The sequence below is a fragment of the Trifolium pratense genome, linkage group LG3 (assembly GCF_020283565.1).
Source record: "Trifolium pratense cultivar HEN17-A07 linkage group LG3, ARS_RC_1.1, whole genome shotgun sequence".
Classification (NCBI taxonomy): domain Eukaryota; kingdom Viridiplantae; phylum Streptophyta; class Magnoliopsida; order Fabales; family Fabaceae; genus Trifolium; species Trifolium pratense.
In genome coordinates, this window is record NC_060061.1 from 15,118,708 (window position 1) to 15,142,797 (window position 24,090).

Consider the following 24,090-nt stretch of genomic DNA (forward strand, 5'->3'; position numbering starts at 1 on the left):
AATGGTAGAGGATAATATTATATAAAATATAAAATAAAATAAAATAAAAACAGTAGGATAAGAACCCTTTTTTTTTTTTGACTAATGGATAAGAACCAATTTTATGTTCCAACAAGGACGCATAAAGAATTTTCATAACATAATTGTGTGTATGCATATTTATATTGTATTCATCATTTAAAAGTATTGGTCGATGCAAACACCAAAAAGCATTGGTCAAAATATTGGTAAGAAAAATCATCATTAAATAATATTGTTAAAAGGATTTAATTGATATGCACCGACGGTGTAAAATAATTTTACACTGTCAATCAATACCAACTATGTTTTCCGCCACATCACCTCACTCCATCCCACTTTCTTGATATGACATGGCAAAATAATGGTTTTTTATTAGACGATTGTGCAAAACTATTTTACACCGTCGGTGCATATCAATTAAACTCTTGTTAAAAATTGTCACCTTTAATTTTTTTTATGAATGTATACAACATTTTGTTACCAATCGGTGTATACCAATTAAACTTAATAACTTTTATATTTAATTCAATATTAATTTTTTTTAGAAATGAAGTTGTCAATACTCCCTTCGTCCCTTAATATAATCCGCTTGGCAATTTTTCACGCTTATTATAAAAAATTAGTAGTGTAATAAATGTATACTATTTGGATATTACAATTACTATATTGTCCTTTGTGAAAAAATGTATTTGTACTTAACTTTATGTATTTCAATGCAAAGTAGGGTTATGTTTGGAAAAGTAATAATAAATGTGTCTAGGGAATTGAAAATGGCTTATATATAAGAACAAATTTTTTCTTTGAAAGGGTGCTTATAATTAGGAACGGGTGAGTATTTGGTGGTAGTACTACTACTTTGTAAACGTCAACGCCAAGTTGTAAAAAAATGTAAGAAATATATACACATTTGCAGTCATATTATTAGTGGTGGCAACATGTGCCAAAAATATGCAGGGCAAGGACTCAGAGTGATCAGAGAGAATGGAGATGGGGATGAGGGATCCGGATTTCGTGCAGTCGCTTTTTTGGTGCAGTCGTGCAGTTAGGATATCTATAATTGTTCGATCAAGATCAGACGGTTATGATTTAAACTATTATATATTGATTGTATTTATTTAAACCGTCCGATCGTGATTGGACGGCTATTAAACGACTGTATGAAAAAACGACTGTACCAGATCCAATTCCGAGATGAGCCCTGTGGCTTGGCATTATCTGCATGGTTTAAGGTAGTCTTTAAACCATACATATATCATACAACACACGCCCATAAAAGAGCAATAAAAAAATAAGTGATTAACAATTTCCATCACGTCACATTCAAAAACACAAATCTTGGGAATCAATATTTAAAATGTCACGACAACGTTAATTATTCTTTAGATGATCATCTATTGTTGAATAATCTCCAAGCAAATATAGACATTTTCAACGGAACAATAAATAAAAAGCTTAGAATGAAAGTAAGACAACACCTTCAATGATCGCCTCATGCAGCAACTGATAATTGATTCCTAGTTTCAATGAGTGCGCCATTTTATGAATGAGATCACTAAATTATTGTATATTTGGAAAAATTTATGATTAGTTCCTATCAAATTCTACGTTGACGTGTCAAATGCAGTCTTAGAATTTTTCACAACCGGTTGGATTATGCCAAACTTTAATGCCAATACAATTGTTCTCATTCCTAAAATTCCAAGTGGCTTCATTCATGGTAGACAGATTAAAGACTGTATTTGTCTGGCTTCTGAAGCTGTGAATCTTTTGCATAACAAATCTTTTGGAGATAACTTGGCCATGAAAATAGACATCTCTAAGGTTTTCGACACTCTTGAGTGGAGTTTTTTTGTTGAGAGTGCTCAAATCCTTTGGTTTTAACTCAAAATTTTGTGACTGGATTGATGTTATTTTAAAATCATGCCATTTTCAACCTATTGCTGACAATGTTAAGGCTAAATTATCTGCTTGGAAGGCATCACTCTTATCCATTGCTGGGAGAGTGCAGCTAGTCCAGTCAGTGGTTTATGGTATGCTTAATCACACAATGTCTATTTATTCTTGGCCAGTCAATCTGATTAAAACTGTGGAAGGTTGGATCAGAAATTTCATATGGAGTGGAGATATAAACAAAAGGAAACTAGTCACTGTATCTTGGAATAAAGTTTGCAGACCTATTTCTGAGGGTGGTCTTGGAATTAGATCAACGTCTAGTTTGAATGATGCTACAAATCTAAAATTGTGCTGGGAGTTAATAAGCCTATCTCACATCATATTTTTTCTTCTATTTGGAGTGGAATCAAAGATGAATTTAATGTTGTAGTTGAGAATTCTGTTTGGCTTATTGGTAAGGGTGAGAAAGTGAATTTTTGGAATGATGATTGGTGTGGTAGGCCTCTTGTTCATTTACTGCAAATTCCACTTCATTTACACTCTTCCCTCAATGCTCCAATTAGTGACTTCATCTTTAATTACCAATGGAATTTGCCTATTGATTTAGAGCTAGCGTTTCCTAATCTTAGGCAAATTGTACAAAAAGTTACCATTCCAATTGAAGACAAAATGGATAAATTATTGTGGAAAGAATCAACTTCTGGTGAGCTCTCACTTAAAGATGCTTTTTTGTTTAAAGCTCCTGTTGGTAACAAACTTGGTTGGGCTAAGTCGATTTGGTCTAAAGACATACCTCATTCCAAATCATTATTTGTTTGGAGATTGATGCATGATAAAATTGCTACTGATGACAAGATGACAGAAAAAGGCTTCAATTTGCCTTCTATGTGTACTCTTTGTTCTAGTTATGCTGAGTCTATTCCTCATTTGTTCTTTGATTGTCTATATGCAAATAGAATTTGGAACTGGTTCACCAACATAGTCAACACTAGTTTCACTTTTTCATCTTTATCAGATATTTAGTCTTTTTGGTGATAGGAATTGGACTCCTCAATGTAGTATTGTTATCAAATCTGCAATGATCAACATTTTGAATGCAATTTGGTACGCAAGGAATCAAGGCAGGTTTAATGACAAAATCATTCCTTGGAAGTCGGCTATTGCTTGGATCATTTCTTGTAGCTCATTGACCGGTAATAGAACAAAGTTGGTTTATCGTTCCTCTATGCAGGACTTCATGATTCTAAAAGCTTTCAAGGTTCATCTTCATCCTCCTAAAGCTCCAACCATTAAAGATATTATATGGCAACCTCCTACTCATTTTTGGGTGAAGTGTAATTCAGATGGAGCTGCTTTAGGCACTCCAGGTTTAGCTTCTTGCGGTGGTCTCTTTCGAAACAGTTCAGCCGAGTTTCTTGGTGCTTTTGCAGAAAACTTGGGTGTTAATAATGCTTTATATGCTGAATTAGTTGGTGCAATGAAGGCTATTGAGATTGCTTTTTCAAGACAATGGTACAACCTGTGGCTCGAGTTTGATTCTCAGTTAGTTATTTTAGCTTTTAAGTCTATATCCAACGTCCCTTGGTCCTTAAGGAATAGGTGGAGTAATTGTTTATATTTGACTAGAAATATGAATTTTATGGTCTCCCGTATCTATAGAGAAGGGAACCATTGTGCTGATATCCTAGCTAGCATAGGGTTAACTATTGTCAATTCCATCTGGTGGAATGATCTGCCTTTGGAAATTAGAGAGCAATTTCATAGAAACAAGTTTGGTTTACCAAACTATAGATTCTCTTCATTTTGAGAAGGTTTTGGTTTATGTCCCCCTTCTCTCTTTTTGTTCTATCTTTTTTTTAGTTAATCAACTTTAAAGGTGCTCCTTTCTGCACCTTTTTGCAAAAAAAAAGACAAAAAATTCTCTGAACACCAGAATTTCTAACTAATATAGCAGCGATCCTACTAAATTCTCTGCTAAATTTTTGTAAGTTTTATCAAGCTCTCATGGGCAAGCTTTGGCACTAGATGAAACTCTCATGATCTAAGAGAATAGTTAGAATAAACAAAACTCACAAGTTCACAACAAACACACGGTGTTTACTGTGAAGTTTGGTTTCTTTGCTTTCTTTAAAAATTTCACTATCATTCGCAAAAGGCCCCAGCATGTACAAATCTTCAATCCCATAAGATGCAAATGCAAAGAGCAATGTATCAATTTCTATGCATAAGTTTTGAAATGTTTTTAGTTTAAGGATCTAATTAAAACTTTCCAAATAATCTTAGAATAAATTAAAAGCTAGAAAATCACGTCTAACTTGACAAATTCCTAACTAGTTCACTTGACAAGCCTTACAATAACTCCACCATGTAATATGTTTTTATACAGAAGTTCTTGTGGGTGATGTAGATATCAGCATTGAGGATTGAGATTAGGACTGTATTAGTTTGACACTGAACTTGCCGTCCATCAATCCAAACAAAGGGGATTATGAAACTTATGTAGCCTCATGTGCAAGTGTTATTAAGAGATTATTGATTTCTTTATCCTAGTAGAGAGCTATTTAAAAGACTTCGTTAAGAAGTGGATTTCTGAGCATATAGATGCATAATATTCATTTAATCCCTATGGAAAACAAAGAACAGAAACATTTTCTCACCACTGTTGAACAATCTTTGAAGTATTAGTAATTACCATAACACTTTGCCGCATAAGTGCAAGTAGGAAGAGTATGAAAATAACACAGTTGATCCTAACAGAAAGGTTAATATGCATGCAGTCCTAGAATTTTTTATTTTTTTTTGGTTTATAACCCTCTGGTTCCTAGGGGAAAGGGGCCCTAGTAGTGCAGTCCTAGAATTCTAGTTTAGTGTGAGAAGGAAGAATGCTCTCTAATACCATAATGAGCTTTATAATACAAAATTATCAAAAGCAAAGAAAAGAAAGATAGAAGTGGCAGAAAAATAACTTCCACTCAACCAAAAACCACTTCCATTTATAACCAAGAAACTAAACAAAATAAAATGACCGAGGTTTTATTAACAGACACATTTTGATTTATCTGTTCCAACAAAATTCATTACTATAAAATTACACAAGAATACCTGAAAAATAAAGCCTACTTAATATGCATGTTGTAAATAACCCTTGTAATATGTGTTTGGATCGAATTCATTTCATTCAACAAAGTTATTCTACAATTAAAAGCAAACCTAAACCTTGAGGCTAAACAGCTGTACATTACTTTACAACTGCATATCCTAGCCTGCAAGAATCGGAACCGGGTCCTTGTGACTGGAATTCATTCAACAAAACAATACTAATTTTTACCGGGGATTGCCCATCACCATGTGTTTCCTAATTTTCAGTGTGTTTACATTGAGACACGAGAAAATGTATTTAACCGCCAAACCAAACACAGGCTAATAAACCTGAAAGTTAAGAGACTAACCCTAGCCCATTGTACTCACCCCACTGCATAGTAAATGGTAAGAATTACCAACCTACACCATTGAAATGTTCCAGTCCATGAAATGCATTCACAAAGTTACACTAATAAAACCTGAAAGTGGAATCTAATCTAGCATGCCAAAAAATCAATCAATGTATATATACAATTGTGCTCAACATTATTAATACTAAAATTATGGATTAATACAATTTACACTACACCAAAACAGGTCAGAAGAAAAAAGTCCAGTAAAAGCATTTCTTTGTATATATAACACAACCATGGGAACTTACAAGATCTGTGATCCGGTTTCAGAAGAGATAACTACTTCATTCTTATCAATTGCTTCATTCTCAACCGCTTCATTCCTATCTTCAGAAGAGTTATCTACTTTATCCTCGATCATTTCATTCTTATCAACTGCTTCATTCTCAACCGCTTCATTCCTATCTTCAGAAGAGTTAACTACTTCATCCTCGACCGCTTCATTCTTATCAACTGCTTCATTCTCAACCACTTCATTCCTATCTTCAGAAGAGTTAACTACTTCATCCTCGACCTCTTCATCCTTATCAACTGCTTTATTCTCAACCGCTTCATTCTTATCTTCAGGAGAGTTAACGAATTCATCCTCGACTGCTTCATTCTTATCTTCAGAAGAGTTATCTGCTTTATTCTCGATCACTTCATTCTTCTCAATTGCTTCATTCTCAACGGCTTCATTCTTATCTTCAGAAGAGTTAACTACTTCATCCTCGACTGCTTCATTCTTATCTTCAGAAGAGTTATCTGCTTTATTCTCGATCACTTCATCCTTATCAACTGCTTTATTCTCAACCTCTTCATTCTTATCTTCAGAAGAGTTAACTACTTCATCCTCGACTGCTTCATTCTTATCTTCAAAAGAGTTATCTGCTTTATTCTCGATCACTTCATCCTTATCAACTGCTTTACTCTCAACCTCTTCATTCTTATCTTCAGAAGAGTTAACTACTTCATCCTCGACTGCTTCATTCTTATCTTCAGAAGAGTTATCTGCTTTATTCTCAATCACTTCATTCTTCTCAATTGCTTCATTCTCAACCGCTTCATTCTTATCTTCAGAAGAGTTAACTACTTCATCCTCGACCACTTCATCCGCATCAACTGCTTCATTCTCAACCGCTTCATTCTCATCTTCAGAAGAGTTAACTACTTCATCCTCGACTGCTTCATTCTTATCTTCAGAAGAGTTATCTGCTTTATTCTCGATCACTTCATTCTCATCAACTGCTTCATTCTCCACCGCTTCATTCTTATCTTCAAAAGACTTAACTACTTCATCCTCGACTGCTTCATTCTCAACCGCTTCATTCTCATCTTCAGAAGAGTTAACTATTTCATCCTGGACCGTTTCATTCTCATCAACTGCTTCATTCTCATCTTCAGAAGAGCTAACTACTTCATCCTCGACTGCTTCAATCTCAATTGCTTTATTCTCACGCGCTTCACGATTCTTAACAATCCTATCCATACTCACAGAAGCTTCCAGTTGTTTTATCTCATCCTCCCCAATATATTGCATGAGTTCTTCCCTATAAACCCTCAACTGCTCTTCCAACACACTACTATGAGATTCATGCCGTGTGACCGCCCATTGCAAAGACTCAATCACCTCATCATCATACTCTAACTTCTGCTCAGCCATTCTACGGAATTGGTTGGCTTGAATTTCAGCCGCACTCTTCTCATTCTGAAGCCGATGAATCATCGCCATTGCCTCCTCCGCAGACGAAGAAGCCGCAGTTTGTTCCTGTTCAAGCTCCGCAACAGCTACATTGGCTTTCTTACGCTGAATCTTTATCAACTTTCTCAGCTTCTTTACATCAAACACCGTGTCCTCATCTCGACCCTCCAATTCACTATCATCTTTTCCTTCCGACACATCTTCCAAACTATCTTTCCCTTTCTCTCTGGAAACATTGGCATTCTTTTTATTCAAAGAATTGGCATTTGGGACAGACCCATTTTCCAAAGATGGAATCTTTATTTTAGAAACTTGTAAGAAAATGTTTTCCAAAGAGAAACGAATTCTGGGTGCGCCACCAAAATCACAAATGAAACGTAGGGTACCCTTTAAACGCCAACCAAAGTGAAGAATCCTGTAACAGAAAGTTAACATCAAAAGCATGCCGAGAATGTTGAGAATGCGAGAGAGACAGGCGAGGAGAACGAAGCCACATCCGAAATCGGTGAGAAAATTGATGAGAGAGAGAGCGAGATTCATGAGAGGAAACCTCTGATGCAAGACAAAGGAAGGAGAGTCTGCATCTGAGGCGAGAACGGATCTTATTATTATTATCTCAACGTGAAAAGGGAAAAGAATGAAAGAAGAAAGATAATGCGAGTGCGTTGGTGGTGCATAGCATTGGGTCTGTGGGGAGTGTAGACGGAAGAAGCAACAACTGTGACGGTGAGTGTTGGGTTGGGAGAACAGAGGAAGATGAGAATGATGGTGGATGCGGATGAATAGAGAGGTTATGGTGATTTAGACCATTTCAGAGATTATTTTTACTCTGTTTTTATTTTATTTTCTATTCATTCTACTCTTCTTTCAAATATAAACAAACTTATATAGTTCTATTTTTTTACTCAAAAAAATATATATTCTGTATTAAAAAAGTTATATTAGATGATATTTCAAATATAAATAAATTGAAGTGTCTTGCTAAGAAATCTAAAAAATATTTTTAATTTTTTTTTAAAATTGAATGCAATTGTAATTGTAGTGTGAAATATTAAATAATCGAAGCCACTAGGATTGGTCTAGTGGTGAGGGGTTTGGGTAGTATGTTGTAGGTCCCGGGTTCGATCCCTAGCTCATTGTAAACCAAAAAAAAAAAAAAATATTAAATAATCAAAGTATGAGAAATATGTCGAAAATGATTTTTTTTTTAATTTTCTTTACTCTGAAGCACTTGTGTATTTTTTTTCTCCTTTAATTTAAATAAGTAATTTTTATATAAATTATTTTTTAATCATCTGAATGCAGCATTGTTTGATTTCGTGTCTTGAAGTGGTGCTTGTTTGTTTTCAATTTTGTTGCAGTGTTTGTTTGATTTAGATTAACATATCAACTTTAATCAATTATTGAATATACCAATGACCAAATCATCGGCAAGACAAACATGAAGGAATGACTATTCGTGTTACATTAGTTTTTTGTCACGTTATATATAGACAAAACATGCCATTTTAGTTCTTTATATAGAAATTGTGTGCATTCGTTCATGATTTTGAAAACTAAACAAAACATATATTTAAGGTTATATTTTATCTATTATATTCTCTTTTTAATTTTATATTGACTAAATTTTATATAATTTTTTTATTGTATCTATTTTTTTTTTTACTAAAATTCTTCATATAATTTTTTTTATTTTTTTAAAAGAGAAAGTGTGTGAAAAAAATATAAATTTATTAGTGGATTAAAATTAGACTATAATATATTAAAAAAATAGGGTATAATGCAAAAATAAACTTTAACGGATTGAGTAATTAACAAGACACACTTTTAGTCGGTCCCATTAATCTTCATTTATGGTGAGTTTGTTAATAAAGATTTTTGCTGTTAAAAAAAATGTCTTATATTATGATGAGTTTGTTAATAAAAGATTTTTAATGCTAAAAAAGGTCAAGAATATTGTTGGTATTATGAAAATTATACAAAAAAAAATGACTTATATTATGGTTTGTTTGTTAATAAAAAAATTTTGCTGCTAAAAAAAAGTCAAAAATATCATTGGTATTATGAAAAGTTCACACCAATTTTTTTTTTTATTAATTTATTTTGGTACATACCAATTTTTTTTAATTTTTATAAATATAGATATAGATAGACAATAATTCATTAAAGACATTTTTTGTTTCATATTGGTCTCTTAAATAAAAAAAAAAGGTCTGAATAGAACCAAACTAATTAACGGATATATCCCCCTTCAAAAAAAAAATTAACGGATATATCTTTAAGTGACCAATCTGAAACCAAAAAATATCTCTTGAATGACAACCAATAGAAGAGTAGTAAATAAATGGATAAAAACCAAATTAGGAGAGGGAGGAGGGGTGGAGTGGACTGTGGAGGCCAATTTTGGGGTTTATATATATATTCCCAAAAAATTAAACTATTTGTTTCCTCCACGTTTTCCCTCGCACAAAGGTAGAAAAATTGAACCCTAGAAAGCATGGATATACAGTGAGTTCTAAGGGCAGTGTTCCAATCCACCACCCGTGCAATCAGAACTTACAGCTCAATTGCCAAGGTATTTCTTTCTCTCTTCCCCCTAAATCGTTATCCTGCCTCAAACTTACTCAATTATTTTCCCAAATCGTAAATCAATTTTTCCCATTCCAATAGAAACCAATTCGTTTGGGCTTGAAACTCGAAAGTGCGGTGTAGAATTTCACAGTTGCTTATTATTCTGTTATAATGTAAAATATATAATTACATACTACTTTTTTTTTAGGTACTTACGGACTTTACTGAAATGTCTAAATCAGTGGACGAGGTAATAATGATTCCGCCCAAGAAGAGAGCAAGGCGTGATGATAATGAAGATAGTCTGAGTGACTTACCTGATTGTGTTCTCCTTCACATTTTGTCATTTTTGAATTCCAAACATGCCGTTCAAACTTGCATTTTGTCAACGAGATGGAAGCATCTTTGGAAACGTATTCCAACCCTTATATTGCATTCCTCAACATTTTCCACTGTGAAGCTTTTTGCCACATTCGTGACTCGGATTTTGACTCTTCGTGATAGCTCAACGGCACTGCATGCTCTGGACTTTCAGCGCAGGGGCATTATTGAGACTAAGCTCCTCACAATGATTTTAAACCATGTTTGTTCCCATAATACCCACATCCAGCGATTAGAAATCGATGTCACTGCTGATGTTTGTCCCATTCTGAGCTGCGTTTCTAAATGTCGGGCTCTTACATCTCTTAAGCTTTCAGTTTGTCCAAAATCTTATACAAAAACGTTATTTCCAAAATCTTTGAATTTGCCTTTATTGACCAGCTTAGACCTAGCATATTTCACCTTTTGCGGCGGTGAAAACGACTGTGCTGAGCCCTTCTCCGCCTTTACCAAGTTGAATAGTTTGGTCATTCGTGGTTGTAAGGTAAAGGATGCTCAAATCCTCAGCATATCAAGTGAGACACTTGTCGATTTAACTATGCATAGATTTTCATCCAAATTTTCCCAAATCAAGCTATCTACTCCAAGCCTTTTTACCTTTACTTTTACTGGTATACCTGTTCAGAAAATATGTGGGAACGGACTTTCTTCTGTTAGACAAGTAAATATTGATGCACCAGATTATGCAACTTCGGTGGAGTATGCTTTGGTTCTATTAACCTGGCTTCAAGACCTTGTCAGTGTAGAATCATTGATAGTCACTTCAACTACTCTTCAGGTACCTTGTGTTTTCAAGCTTTAATTTTTACTTTCTTCTTAAGATGCATTTTTTATCTTGTTATTTTTAAATTTTGTTAAAATTCAATTGACTTGCATAATACTTATCCAAATTCACCCTTATTCATCGTTGCTTAGGTTCTCTCTTTAGTTCCTGATCTGTTTGAGGTTAAGCTCCCTTCTTTGTGTAACTTGAAGTCACTGGAAGTAGAACTGATACCACTTTATTCTGGATTTTTATTATTTTATATGGAAGAGGTCATGTTAAAGAAAGCGGCTGCCAAGTCACGCAAAGAAGCTGCTAAGTTAAGAAAGGCATTTAAAGCAGGTTTGAAACCACCTCCCGTACCTGATGGAATAGTTGGCTTCTTGCTACAAAACTCACCAGCATCAAAAGTTAACATCACAACAGGTTGCCCGAGTTCGTTTAATCTTAAGCAGGTAGTTATTTAAAAACCATAAGCGAGTTGAGTGTGGTATTTTTTTTTTCTTGAGAATCTGAGCTTTGATAATTTCAAATGAAACAACTATAAGAAGAGTTTGTGATTGGTTATTACTAAACAGGTTGAAGAATCTGTAAAGGGCGTGAAGAACATCAACTATTGTTCTAAATTTGCCGCGCCTGCCTCCTCTGCCGTCCCTGCCTCTGCTGCTGAGTCTGCTTCTGCCGTCGCACCTGCCTCTGCTGCAAAGGTAATATTTATTCCTCACATGCATTTTAATGGATCCCCTTTGAGTTTTTGTTACCAAATTTCTGGGTGCCATTTGTTGTTTGCACGTGGAGATTTCCATTTCTGTGATATTTTAGAATGAGATAGCATATTAGATTATTGTAGGAACCCTTGTCTGCAATTTACTCAAGTAGAAATTGTTCAAGAATGATAACAGAGACATATATAATGACATGCGTCCTTCAATTGCACCCTGCTCCGCTTATAAAAATAAAATAAAAAAATTGCACCCTGCTCCTTTTTACCACTTGCTTTCTATTTTATTTTCTTAGCTTGAAGTTAAGACGCATGACATTGAAATGGTAGTTGCTTAAGTAACAATCTAGGAACATTTATTTGTTGTTAAATATCACATATTGCTGAGTAACGGTGTGACTATATGTCTATATGTTTGTACTGGTACATTGTGCTGATATTGATAGCAATCTTTTGTTATCTGTTAGTTTTATAATAAACATATACATTGCTATTCATCTTCTTTGTTAATAGCACTGTTTATGAAGTGAACTGTCTAAATTGATATAGGATATGATTTGCTTTATTGTCATGGCTGCCTCCAGGTTGTGTCTCAATAAATTTGTTGCACTGCTCTAATTATCATTATTGTTTTTAAGATAGATGAAAATTAGTGTTGAGGAGCAAGGTGAGTGTATGCACCCACAAAACTAATTATTTTTTTATAATACAAAACTAAAATATTATACCATTCATTCAACCATCAAATAAATATTATTTAAATAAAATGTTAATAAATCATTTTATTTTACAAAAAAAAATTCGTCTCATTGCACCCCCTAATATTACTGCTCTAATTACATTTTTTTACTGCTCTAATTGTAATGCTTGTTTTTTCCTCATAATAGATGGCAACTAATGTTGACAACAGTGATTCAATGCTTTGGCCTGACTTGGTAACTAAAGCTTTCATTGACATTATGGTTGATGAAGTTACAAAAGGAAATATGCCAAATGGTGTGTTTCTTACAGGAACATGGACCTCAATGACTACTAGGTTGAATTCCATAACTAAGCGCTCCTATAAGAAGGAACAACTCCAGGAAAAAATGCATGGGCTACGAGCCATGTTTCACGAGTTCTATTCACTTTTGCAAAACACTGGATTTCAGTGGAATGCAGAAACCAACACTGTTACTGCTAGTGAAGAGGTCTGGCAAAATTATCTTAAGGTATGGTTTAATTTTTATAGTTTTTGTTAGTAGATTTACATTGATTTTATATTTTAATGTTGTTAATGTATTGACCATATGCTTATATTATTTTAGACACATGATAAAGCATCTCAGTTTCAAAAGAAAGGGTGCGACCATTATAAGTTGTTGGAAATCATATTCAACAAAAATAATGAAACTGACGTACTTCATTATTCATCTATCCAAGACCAACCTAATAGCATAGTAAATGAGCTCAATAATCAATACTTGAACACTGAAAGTGCGAATAATGCACGTGTTGATAATGATAGTTCAGACAATGATATACAAGTGGAGCAGATCATTCATAGTGGGAAGCAAAAAATTCAAGTAAAAGATCTTACATCCATGAAAGAGTCTACATCACATCAGGTGGGAGATGCCCTTGTAGCACAGGCCAAGATTGTGGAGGCTAGTTCTTCACATTTAACAGTAGATTGTTCTCTTACTAAGTGTGTGGTTGCTCTTGAAGAGATAAGAGACATTTCAGATGACATATTTGGGAAAGCCCTTGAAAAGTTTAAGGATCCTGATTGGAGGGAAATGTTTATCGCCATGTCTAATGATAGGAGACGTGGATGGCTATTTAGACTTTAAAGATAAAACTTGCATATGTGGCGATAGTGATGAGACACATTTGATATTTTGCTAATGGTATACATGGTTATATTCTTCTCTTAGCTATTTGATGAACAATTTTATGTGTGTTTTTATGTGTTGCTTTGGATTTTATAGTGATGTTATTAAACTTTTTATTTCGCTTTCATGGAATATTTTGTTCTTAAAATTTTGTTATGAAATTGTATGATAACTTGAATTCATATTGATAGAATTGTAGATTCTGCTTATGTGATGCAAGTGATGGTGAACATGCATACATTCTCCCTCTTCTTTTTTTGGTGTCAGAGTCTATCTACATATTTTTTTTCTTCTGATTCTTGTTATTTGTATTATGCCTGGAGTTGCATAGATGTCACTGATGCAGAGGTAGAAAGAACCTTCGCTGCAGTTGATCGTTCTCGGCCAGTTTCACCAAACTGGGGTGGTCACATGGTGTTCTGATATAGACTCAATAATTTTTTGTAAAAAAAAAAAAGACAATATGGCAAAGTATTTTTTGTGGTAGTTGAGCTAGCATATTTATTTGATTAAGTTTCATTATTAGTTGATTTTGAGTATCTGAATAATGAAGGTTTTCTTCCCCTTATAGGATTGAAAGATTTTTCCTTCGTATTATATAGAGGATTGAGAGACATAACGGAGGCTGGTAGAAAAAAATTTAAGAGTCCTCTATCCACAATTTATCAAAATCTAATGGCCACAAAAGTTCATGTATCAGATAACCATCACAAAATTTCAAGTATAAGATAACCATCATGAAAATTTAATCATCACAAGTTTTTTCTAAATATATCAAATTTACTTTTAGTTATCTAAAAATTTTCTTCGAACTCTAATCCTTTTTAATTTTAGTCCTATTTTTTTTACAAAAGTTCATTTAAATATTCAAAATGACTTATTTTAATTACATATCATTATTATGACATTAAAATATTATTAATTTAACTAGTTAAAAGACCCGTGCGAAGAACACGGGTCATTGACTTTTATTCGATATTTAAGTTTGTCATTATATTATGGACTTTATGGTAGAAAATTTATTTAGAATAAAATATTTAAAAATTGTTATATAATATTTATAAAATATATGTGAAACTATTGTGCTATTTTTTGTAAAACTTATTAAATAAGTAAATTTGATTATAATTGTCAATAATAAATTATCCAATTTTTTATGTATCCTTCACAAATAATGGTCCCGTTAATATTTTTTAATAAAAAAAATATAGAAATTTGATTCGGAATATTTTGGATAATTTAGTAAATTTGATAGTAATTAAGTTTATTGTATTATTATTATTATTATTATTATTATTAATAGTTAATAGTATATTGTTTATGTTTTTTTCTTATGAAAAATATTGTTTATGTTTTTATTTATACATTTTTTTTGGTAAGGTATTTCTACATTCTTATCATCTACTTTATTCTTAGTTTTAAGCATATAATTTTTTTTATTGTATTTATCTTTTATTTTATTCTTCAAATTTTTTTAGTGAAATTATTGAGTTCATCGTATTAATCTCGCTATTTTTATGAGCATAGATTGTTCTGTTTTGATCTAATCTATAATTTATTTATTTTTTCTTTCTATTTTTAAGGATATCATCTTTTCTTTTTCTTATATTATTTTTTTGTATTTATCTTGTATTCTTTCTATATTTATTTTTTGTATTTATCTTATATTCTTTCTATATTTTTTTAATTAAATTACAATGAAGGATATAATACTTGCAACGTGGTTAAAAGCTATAAGGATAAATTAGTAATTTTGGCGGTAATCGATTTTAATATATTAATAAAGTAATAGACTATTTAATCTTTATGATCTTAACAATATAATTTGGAAAAAATATTATTTAAAACATAATACATAAACTAAAATAATTGAATAAAAAAATTGTTGACTAAAATAAAAGTTTAAATCTATTAGCAAGGATATTATATTTTAATTTATATGTAGGGTTGATGTTTGAACCTAAATAAATCTATTATCTATCCCTTGTTCATGTTAAGTGATGAATTTTTAACTATTAATTAACTTACTTAAAAACCTGATTTATCAAAATTTAATTTTTAAAACCGCGGGAGATTTTTGTAGCCGCGCGTTGAAATTTAAAGGAAATATCAAAAAGTGCTTAATCTCTTTTTTTCGACAATAAAAAGAGTGCTTAATCTTGGTTTCCTCAATATCGCACCACATTTCCCCCTCTCAAAATTTAGAAAATTCGAACCCTAGAAAACGTAGATATACCGGCAGTGGTTCCAATCCACCTCTCGTGCTCACAGATTTTCACTCCAATTTTCGACTGCTGATTCACAGGTACGAGTATTTCATTTTCTATCTTCCCAAATTTTCCATTGTAACCGAACACTACTTTGCTTGGACTTTCTTTTCTTTCTTTTTCAACGGCAAATATATTATTAATAATAATCGGCACAAGACGAACAAAGACCTGACAAATACTTTGCTTGGACTTGAAAGCCTGGTGTAGAATTTCATAGTTGCTTTTATGTCTCATATTATAGAATATATAGAATATAATTCTATATTGTTTTTATTTCTATGCTTACTTAGGTACTTCAAGACTTTACTGAATAATGTCTAAATCAATCGATGAGGTAACAATGATTCCGTCTGAGAAGAGAGCAAGACATGATAATGAAGAGAATCAAGACAGACTCAGTGACTTACCTGATTGTGTTCTTCTTCACATTTTGTCATTTTTTAATTCCAAACATGCCGTTCGGACTTGTGTTTTATCAACAAGATGGAAATATATTTGGAAACGTATACATACTCTGATATTGCATTCCACAGATTTTTCTACTGTCAAGAAATTTTCTATATTTGTGTCTAAGATTTTGACTCTTCGTGATATCTCGACTGCACTCTACGCTCTTGATCTTCAGTTTCACCATTATGGTGATATTGAGCCTCAACTCCTTAAAAATATTTTCAACCACATTTCCTCCCATAATACCCATCTCCAGGAATTAAGAATCTCTATTGATACTTGTCTAAGTTGGGATTCTTCATGTCGGGCTCGAGCTCTTGCTCTTGCATCTCTTTGTGATACTCGTCGTCTCATTATGAGTTGTGTTTCTTTATGTCGGGCTCTTACATCTCTTAAGCTTTCACTTTACCCGCCTCCACATTACCTTATAGGTGGTGATAATTATACAGAAACATTTCCAAAATCTTTAAATTTGCCTTTGTTGACCAGCTTAGATCTAACAAATTTCACCTTTTGCGGTGGTGAAAACGGCTGTGTCGAGCCTTTTTCCGCCTTTACCAAGTTGAATAGTCTAGTCATTGGTAGTTGTAAGGTAAAGGATGCTCAAATCCTTAGAATATCAAGTGAGACACTTGTCAATTTATCTATGTATTATTATTCATCTAATGTTGCCAAAGTCGAGCTATCTACTCCAAGTCTTTGTACATTTACCTTCCCCACAAGAACTGATCAGAAAATATGTGGGAGTGGTCTTTCTTCCGTTAAACAAGTAAATATCAATGCTGAAGAATGTGCACCTACTGTTGCAGTTTCAATGGAGCGTGCTTTGGTTCTATTAAGCATGCTGCAAGACCTTGCCAACGTAGAATCATTGACAGTCACTTCACTTGCTCTTCAGGTACCTTGTCATGTTTTCATGCTTTATTTATACTTTCTTCTTAAGATGCATTAAAAAACAATTGTTAAAATTCAATTGATTGCATAAAACTAATCCTAATTCACACTCATTCCTCATTGCTTAGGTTCTCTCCTTAGTTCCAGATTTATTCAAGGTTAAGTTCTCTTCTCTGTGTAACTTGAAGTCTTTGAAAGTAGAATTGATACCATATGTTTATGGAGGAGGATTACGCCATTTAAGGGAAAAGGAAATGTTAAAGAAAGTGGCTGCCAAGTCACGTCAAGAAGCTACAAAGTTAAGAAAGGCATTTAAAGAAGGTTTGAGACCACCTCCCATACCTGATGGAATAATTGACTTCTTGCGACAAAACTCGCCATCGTCGGAAGTTAACATCGTAACAAACTACCCGAGTCATTTTAATCTTAAGCGGGTAGATATTTAGAAAACCATAAGGGATCTGAGTGTGGTATTTTTGTTTAGAATCTTACCTTAGACGTTTCAAATGAAACAACAATAAGAGTTTGTGATTGATTGTTACTATACAGGTGGAAGAGTCTATAAAGGGCGGGAAGAACACCGGCTATCATTCGCAATTTGCCACGCCTGCCGCCTCCTCTGCTGTTCCAGCTTCTGCTGCTGAGTCTGGTTCTGCAGCAGCTGCTTCTGCTACCGCACGTGCCTCTACTGCACCTCCTACTTTTCATCTTTGTCACACTGAAAAGGTAACATCCACACCACACCCTTTGGGTTTATGTTCTAAATTTTTGGATGTCATTTGGTGTTTCATGTGGAGATTTACATTTCGTGATATTTGAGGATGAGATTGCATATTAGATTATTGTAGGAACCCTTGTCTGCAATTTACTCAAGTATAAATTGTTCAAGAATGATGAAAGAGGTATCTATAATAAAATCTTCATGTGTCATTAACACAAATGATTATGAAGTTTGTTAACGATCTTGTCTAAGGGAAACATTATAAAATGATACATCGTTAACCTTCGTTAAAAGGCCAAACTTATTTATCTATTTCTAAAATCCTGCATGAATAAATATAATTTTATATTCTAGTATATATTATTTCCTTTATCCAACAGACCAACACAACAATGCAACATATATAGTATGTTAGTTTAAGTAGTTTTTTTTTTTTGTTTTGTGTTAACTCTCTAATATGCAGGAAATAAGTCTCATGATTTAAAATTCGGTAAGAGATAAGTAAAATTCAATAAAAAAAAATCATTTCTCCTAAGAATTGAACCCGAATTTTTTCAAATGAGAAATTCATTAACTAGTTAACTTACATAGTACTACTACTTAGTAATTAACACCATATTACAACATCAAAAGTTGCTGAGCGTTAATTCTTATGAGATGATTGTGATCCCATTTGCATAGTGTTCATCGACAAGAGTTGTGGATAGCAAATCTAGACATATACTATGCAATAGTTTTTTTTTTTACATATACTATGCAATAGTTAAAACTTAAAATAAAAATATACACTGGAAAGGAAGTTAGATAAATGACAAATAAAGAACTGTAAATAAATACGTACTACATGAAAGTGTTAGGCTTCAAACATAAATCAAACAACTCTAACATTGTTAAGGCTATAGACGAATGGTTCCTATATTTTGTTATGCAAGGGGAACAATTTTGCTTTTCCTCACAGTCCTTGCACATGCTAATCTTGTGTCTTCTGATTATCCAATGTTTAGTCACAATTGTGATTTGCCGCTAGAGTTTCATGGACATTCCACTATTGAAGATTATGACTATGTTTTTCGACTCACTGGGTACCCTGCTGGTGACCCAGATAAGGCTTCTTATGTTGGTCAAGTCAAAAATCCAAGACTTATCAAATTTTATTACAGAAGCATAAATCATGTTTATTACTTGACTACAATGTTTTCAAATTACAGTATATTTGAAGATGATTTTGTGTTTGTCATTGCAAGCTCAGATTTCCTATATGGAAATCAAGAAGATGGATTAGGGATTATTCTTGTTTCTAAATACATTTCTGAAAAGAATAATCTAAATGTTTCTGCCACTAGATACAGATTGAGTGAAGGGCAAGAGCCACGCAACTTTTCACAAACCAATCTAAGAGGGCATTTATCAGAGTATGTGGGCATATCAGCTTCAGCAGGAAAAGTAGATGAGAAGAAACGAAACTTAATCAAGATTAAATTGTGGGAGGGATTGGCAGTTGGATGTTTATGTTTGTCTTTGGGTTTATTAGCAATGTTAATATATTTTTTGTGGAAGAAGAATAAAGGAAAAGAAGAAGAACCTAATTCAGAAACCGTTTCTGATCAGAATATGGATGAAGAATTCCAAATGGGTGCTGGACCTAAGAAAATTTGTTATCAGGAATTATTGAATGCAACAAACAACTTTGAAGAGAAACTGAAGCTTGGCCAAGGTGGTTTTGGTGGTGTTTACAAGGGTTATTTTAAAGACACAAACTCAGTTGCAGCTATAAAGAGGATATCAGCAAATTCACGGCAGGGTATTAAGCAATACTCAGCAGAAGTGAAGATCATTAGCCAATTGAGACATAGAAATTTGGTGAAACTCAATGGTTGGTGCCACAAGAAGAATGAATTTATCCTAATATACGAATACATGCCAAATGGCAGCTTAGATTTTCATCTTTTTCTTGGAGGAAGCATCTTGTCATGGCACTTGAGGTACAATATAGCTCTTGGGTTAGCCTCAGCATTGTTTTATTTGCAGGAGGAATTGGAAAAATGCGTGATTCATAGGGACATAAAATCAAGCAACATAATGTTGGACTCCAACTTCAATACTAAGCTTGGGGATTTTGGTCTAGCTAGGCTGATGGATCATGAGAAAGAGTCAGAAACCACAATTGTAGCCGGAACCAGGGGTTACCTAGCTCCGGAATACATGGACACAGGAAAGGCTAGAAAGGAATCTGACATATTCAGTTTCGGGGTTGTTTTGTTGGAGATAGCCTGTGGGAAAAAAGCCATACACCACCAAGAATTAAAGGGTGAAGTATCTTTAGTTGAGTGGGTTTGGGAGCTATATGGATTGAAAAATGTCATTGCAGCAGCAGATCCAAAGCTATATGGGCAATTTAATGCGAAGGAAATGGAATGTTTGCTAGTAGTTGGACTTTGGTGTGCTAATCCAAATAACACATCAAGACCATCTATAAACAAAGTGATTAAGGTGCTCAACTTTGAATCCCCATTACCAATTCTTCCACAAAACATGCCATTTCTAGGTCCACTGTCTTCTCCCATAAATAATGGGCAATTTTTTTCAGTTCCCTCTTTCTTTACGGCAAAAGGTTAATTGAAAGTGAACAGATTGCAGTCAACTATTCTGTAAGTTGTATAAGATGCAAGTTAATCCTTAAAATTGTATGGTTGTATCATTAAGGCTTTATATATTAATATTCTAGAATGATCCATAGAATTGCAAAATGTTAATCAAGTTGATTGCTCTATCCGGATATATTATTGAATGCATCAGTGACATTATTCACATAATTTCAAATTCACATTACCAAGTTAATATCTTTCTATTACTTCATATACCAACAGAGAGATAAATTTGATTAAAAATGGAATATCATAAATATTGCAAACTGGAATTTATTCACATAAGATTCTGGAAATTACAAAACATTTGCATGATTTCATTCTTTTTCTTTTACACACACAGTACACAGCTAAACACATAGCCATTAGAATAAAGCAATTCTAACACAGAACTCAATTTAGTATCTAACCAGAGATATCAATGGTCTTGACTTCAGGCGTCTTAACTTCTTCTTTAGGAACAGTCACAGTTAGAACACCATTCTCCATATTTGCTTTGACTTGATCCATTTTAGCATTCTCTGGCAATCTAAATCTCCTCAAGAACTTACCACTGCTCCGCTCCACGCGATGCCATTGATCGTTCTTATCTTCTTTCTCAACGCTTCTTTCTCCGCTTATCTGAAGAACCCTATCGTCTTCAATCTCAACCTTCACTTCCTCCTTCTTCAGTCCTGGAAGATCAGCCTTGAACACGTGCGCTTCAGGAGTCTCCTTCCAGTCCACACGTGTGCTCACGAATGCAGAATTCTCACGAGACAATTCAGGAAAGGAAGCGGAAAGTGAATTAGATAACGGAAAATCCTTGAATGGATCGAAAACGTCAAGGGAGAATGGATCGAAGATGTTGCTCCTTCTACCACTGAAGAAACTTGGAATCAGCGACATTTTCTTCCCAGAAGTGATTTCTTGGATGAAGATTTGAAAGCTTCGATGATTGTTATTAAATATTGTGATTTGCAATTCTTTGATGCTTTGGAAGATGGCATACTGATGAGGAATTTATACGAACTATAGGAGCAAACTAGTACTTGCTGGAAAATTCGAAAACCTTCTGGACGTTTCCGCGCCAAATGTGGTAGAAAGTTCTACGTTTTCTATTTGGGGGTAAATAGAACGTTCTCGATATCTTCATGATTTTGAAGTTGGGCTTTTAGGCCCACATGCTATGAAGTTGGGTTAAAAATGAGTAATTTCCCCCTTAAAGTCCGTTAACTAAGTCGCGGTACCGTTGGTGGTCTAAAGCACCTGCACTAGTTAAAGGAATGTCAAGTGGTCAATTTTAATTGGCCCTTGGTGCGGCAAAATTGCCTATAAATAGCCACCTTCACCGTTATTTTTTTTTTGAAGAAGCTAAATTAACCCACCCAATTTGACATCAAAGAGAATCGAACCTGAGACCTTAAGAAAGAGCACACTCCTAAGTCTCAAGCTAATACCACTAGACAAACCCAAGTGGGTAGCCACCTTCACCGAATTGAAGGCACTAGGGGTGCTCGCGGTTCGGTTTGGATCGGTTTTGTGGCAAAAATTCATCCGATCCAAAATTAAAATTACGTGTGGTTCGGTTCGGTTTTGGATGGCTAATTAAAAAAATTCGATCCAATCCGATCCAATTTTGTGCGGTTTAATTTGGATCGGTTTTTGGATATCCAAATTACAAATTAAATTTTACTTATTTAAATATTAATGTTATAAATACATGATAAAATAATATATTTTATGTAAAATATAAGACATAATATGTTAAAAATTAATATTTTGCAATGACAATTATCAAATATATTTGAAACCTATGAAATAGTAAAAAGAAATAGATAAAATTGAACTAATATGTGTTATTGAGAAAATTAAAAACCAACAATTAATATGTTAATGTAATATATCATACTAATAAAAAGTTAAATAACTATTGAAAATTATGTATGCGGTTTGGTTCGGTTTGGATCGGTTTTGAAAAATCAATCCAAAATCCGATCCGATTCAGCGGTTTTCACAAAAGGACATCCAAACACATCCAAAAATATTCGGTTTTTTGCGGTTTTCGGTTTTTTTGGATCGGTTTTCGGTTATTTTTTGGATTGGTTTGGATTTGAGCACCTCTAGAAGGCACACGCCTCTCCCACTTAGGTTTTGTTGCATTTTTTTTTTGCTTAGTTTGTTTAAATTTTCTTGTGTAAATTTTCGCACGGTCCTTCGTCGGTGGGTTAGCCGACGAAGGACTTGTTGTGTTCAAATTGGTTACGATAAGATTAGTTGAAAAGAATTCTGCAACAATTACACAAAGGGTAACACAAATGGGATTTTCCCACATGTAACGCCCAAGTCTGACGAGGGCGGGAAGTGGTTATCGGTGCATGAGGCATGACATGAGTTTTAGAATTTTATACAATACAATTTAATGGTTATTTTTAGTTATAACATTCACCCTAAAACAATAGTGACATTATATGTGAGAAACATGTGTTTATATTTATTTTTCTTCTATTCTTATTATTATTTTAAATTTATTTTAGTTTTTACGCTTTACGCACATTTAAAAATTCTTAACATCACATTTGACATCAATTTTTCATATCCAGAAAGCATTTCTCGCGTTGAAAAGTGCCAAAATGTAACTAAGTATTCACTATACTTTTTTGTCAAGTAATATAATGACTAGAAATTTAACATTTAAGGTAGATAAGTGGAATGACCGGGATTCGAATCCCGATCCCCTACATAATAATTTAATGTCATGTTAATTGAGCTAAAATCATGGGACACATTCACTACCTAAATTTATTTGTTACTGTTTTTATGATTTTGTCCATCAGTGAAATTAACTTGTAAATAATATTGAGTTCATAAAATCATTTTTACGATATTACACAAATTAAGAAATGTAATTATAAAAAAAAATTATGAATTTGTTTATAAATTGTCCTTCATTAATATATGATAGTAATATAGAGTAATAAATAATTAACAATACCATAAAAAAAATAGTATTAAATGCTTTAGTATTATAAAGTGACTTATATTTTGCTGCGGAGGGAGTACCTCTCTAGTTTCGAGGGTTATTAATTTTCTTTATATTGTTTTTTTTTTGTCTTAGAAGAAGTGGTAAATCAACTGAAATTAAACTCACATAATTGTGAGATCTCGGGTTCGAACCCGGGTCACGACGTCCAGCCTAATAATTTCGACATTTTTTGTCAGTTGCGTTTGGACTTATGGGACAACTTTCCTTATCCTATTCTATTCTATCAAAGTAAACGTTCCCGTATTAATACTTTTTGGAAAATGCTAAAAATGTATTATCTTTCATCATTAACTTTTTTATTTGTGTCTTTTTTTAGCATGTTTAACTGATGCCACAGCCACATGGTCAGTGGGCACTGTTTAGCATGACCCATAATTTTTTATAAGCGATTTAATTTTTTTTTAATAATCCCTTATCTAGTTTCGAGGGTTATTAACTTTTCTTATACATGGCAGCCGAGTCATCTAAGTGATTTGCTACATCAGTGTTGACTTGGTTAAAATTAATCTTTTGTAAAAGGGTCAAACATAAGAGGTCAAAAGTGCTATTTTAAAAATTAGGGGATAAAATTGTAATTTTGTGAAACTTAGGGAAATAAAAATTAAATCATAAATTTTTTGTCACATCAATGTCAATTAATTCTTTTATCTTTAAATTTTATTTAGGTATGCATATATGCCTAAATT

At 33.2% G+C, this 24,090-nt stretch overlaps 5 protein-coding genes across 10 annotated transcripts; 3 read left to right on the forward strand and 2 right to left on the reverse strand.

Moving 5' to 3' along the window:
- Positions 1-5,475: 5,475 nt before the first annotated feature.
- On the reverse strand, positions 5,476-7,951 carry LOC123912799 (aspartic and glutamic acid-rich protein-like). Of its 3 annotated transcripts, none has more exons than XM_045963374.1 (2): positions 6,786-7,951; positions 5,476-6,539 (listed from the first exon to the last, which is right to left on the reverse strand). In XM_045963374.1, exons 1-2 carry the CDS (start codon positions 7,627-7,629, stop codon positions 5,653-5,655), a joined length of 1,731 nt encoding a protein of 576 aa, XP_045819330.1. In that variant the 5' UTR covers positions 7,630-7,951; the 3' UTR covers positions 5,476-5,652. The 3 variants fall into 3 exon arrangements, with proteins under 3 accessions (XP_045819330.1, XP_045819328.1, XP_045819327.1); XM_045963372.1 differs by having other exon boundaries at positions 5,476-6,492; positions 6,571-7,951; XM_045963371.1 differs by having other exon boundaries at positions 5,476-7,951.
- A 1,469-nt stretch (positions 7,952-9,420) lies between these two features.
- On the forward strand, positions 9,421-13,440 carry LOC123912800 (putative F-box/FBD/LRR-repeat protein At1g78760). 3 transcript variants are annotated; one of them, XM_045963377.1, is made up of 7 exons: positions 9,480-9,664; positions 9,869-10,525; positions 10,667-10,819; positions 10,957-11,259; positions 11,383-11,511; positions 12,413-12,736; positions 12,833-13,440. In XM_045963377.1, the coding sequence occupies exons 2-7, from the start codon at positions 9,890-9,892 to the stop codon at positions 13,355-13,357; spliced, it is 2,070 nt and encodes a 689-aa protein (XP_045819333.1). In that variant the 5' UTR covers positions 9,480-9,664; positions 9,869-9,889; the 3' UTR covers positions 13,358-13,440. The 3 variants fall into 3 exon arrangements, with proteins under 3 accessions (XP_045819331.1, XP_045819333.1, XP_045819332.1); XM_045963375.1 differs by having other exon boundaries at positions 9,421-9,664; positions 9,869-10,819; XM_045963376.1 differs by having other exon boundaries at positions 9,486-9,664; positions 9,879-10,819.
- A 2,067-nt stretch (positions 13,441-15,507) lies between these two features.
- LOC123912801 (putative F-box/FBD/LRR-repeat protein At1g78760) lies at positions 15,508-20,238 on the forward strand. 2 transcript variants are annotated; one of them, XM_045963378.1, is made up of 5 exons: positions 15,508-15,704; positions 15,960-17,017; positions 17,142-17,447; positions 17,563-17,739; positions 19,078-20,238. In XM_045963378.1, exons 2-5 carry the CDS (start codon positions 15,983-15,985, stop codon positions 19,090-19,092), a joined length of 1,533 nt encoding a protein of 510 aa, XP_045819334.1. In that variant the 5' UTR covers positions 15,508-15,704; positions 15,960-15,982; the 3' UTR covers positions 19,093-20,238. The 2 variants fall into 2 exon arrangements, with proteins under 2 accessions (XP_045819334.1, XP_045819335.1); XM_045963379.1 differs by having other exon boundaries at positions 15,546-15,704; positions 19,084-19,225.
- On the forward strand, positions 19,268-20,350 carry LOC123914628 (L-type lectin-domain containing receptor kinase IX.1-like). Its single transcript, XM_045965824.1, has one exon. It carries the CDS (start codon positions 19,268-19,270, stop codon positions 20,348-20,350), a length of 1,083 nt encoding a protein of 360 aa, XP_045821780.1.
- A 286-nt stretch (positions 20,351-20,636) lies between these two features.
- LOC123912802 (18.2 kDa class I heat shock protein-like) lies at positions 20,637-21,370 on the reverse strand. The gene has a single exon (XM_045963380.1). The coding sequence runs from the start codon at positions 21,265-21,267 to the stop codon at positions 20,785-20,787; it is 483 nt and encodes a 160-aa protein (XP_045819336.1). The 5' UTR covers positions 21,268-21,370; the 3' UTR covers positions 20,637-20,784.
- Positions 21,371-24,090: the final 2,720 nt, after the last annotated feature.

What these genes read in the sequence shown, in the direction of transcription:
- LOC123912799 (XM_045963371.1), bottom strand. Translation starts at nt 7,629, where the DNA reads ATGAATCTCGCTCTCTCTCTCATCAATTTTCTCACCGATTTCGGATGT.
- LOC123912800 (XM_045963375.1), top strand. Translation starts at nt 9,890, where the DNA reads ATGTCTAAATCAGTGGACGAGGTAATAATGATTCCGCCCAAGAAGAGA. An exon ending in GTTCGTTTAATCTTAAGCAG is followed by an intron (nt 11,260 to 11,382) that starts GTAGTTATTTAA and finishes ATTACTAAACAG; the next exon opens with GTTGAAGAATCTGTAAAGGG. An exon ending in TCTGGCAAAATTATCTTAAG is followed by an intron (nt 12,737 to 12,832) that starts GTATGGTTTAAT and finishes ATATTATTTTAG; the next exon opens with ACACATGATAAAGCATCTCA.
- LOC123912801 (XM_045963378.1), top strand. Translation starts at nt 15,983, where the DNA reads ATGTCTAAATCAATCGATGAGGTAACAATGATTCCGTCTGAGAAGAGA. An exon ending in TCACTTCACTTGCTCTTCAG is followed by an intron (nt 17,018 to 17,141) that starts GTACCTTGTCAT and finishes CTCATTGCTTAG; the next exon opens with GTTCTCTCCTTAGTTCCAGA. An exon ending in GTCATTTTAATCTTAAGCGG is followed by an intron (nt 17,448 to 17,562) that starts GTAGATATTTAG and finishes GTTACTATACAG; the next exon opens with GTGGAAGAGTCTATAAAGGG.
- LOC123914628 (XM_045965824.1), top strand. Translation starts at nt 19,268, where the DNA reads ATGTTAATATATTTTTTGTGGAAGAAGAATAAAGGAAAAGAAGAAGAA.
- LOC123912802 (XM_045963380.1), bottom strand. Translation starts at nt 21,267, where the DNA reads ATGTCGCTGATTCCAAGTTTCTTCAGTGGTAGAAGGAGCAACATCTTC.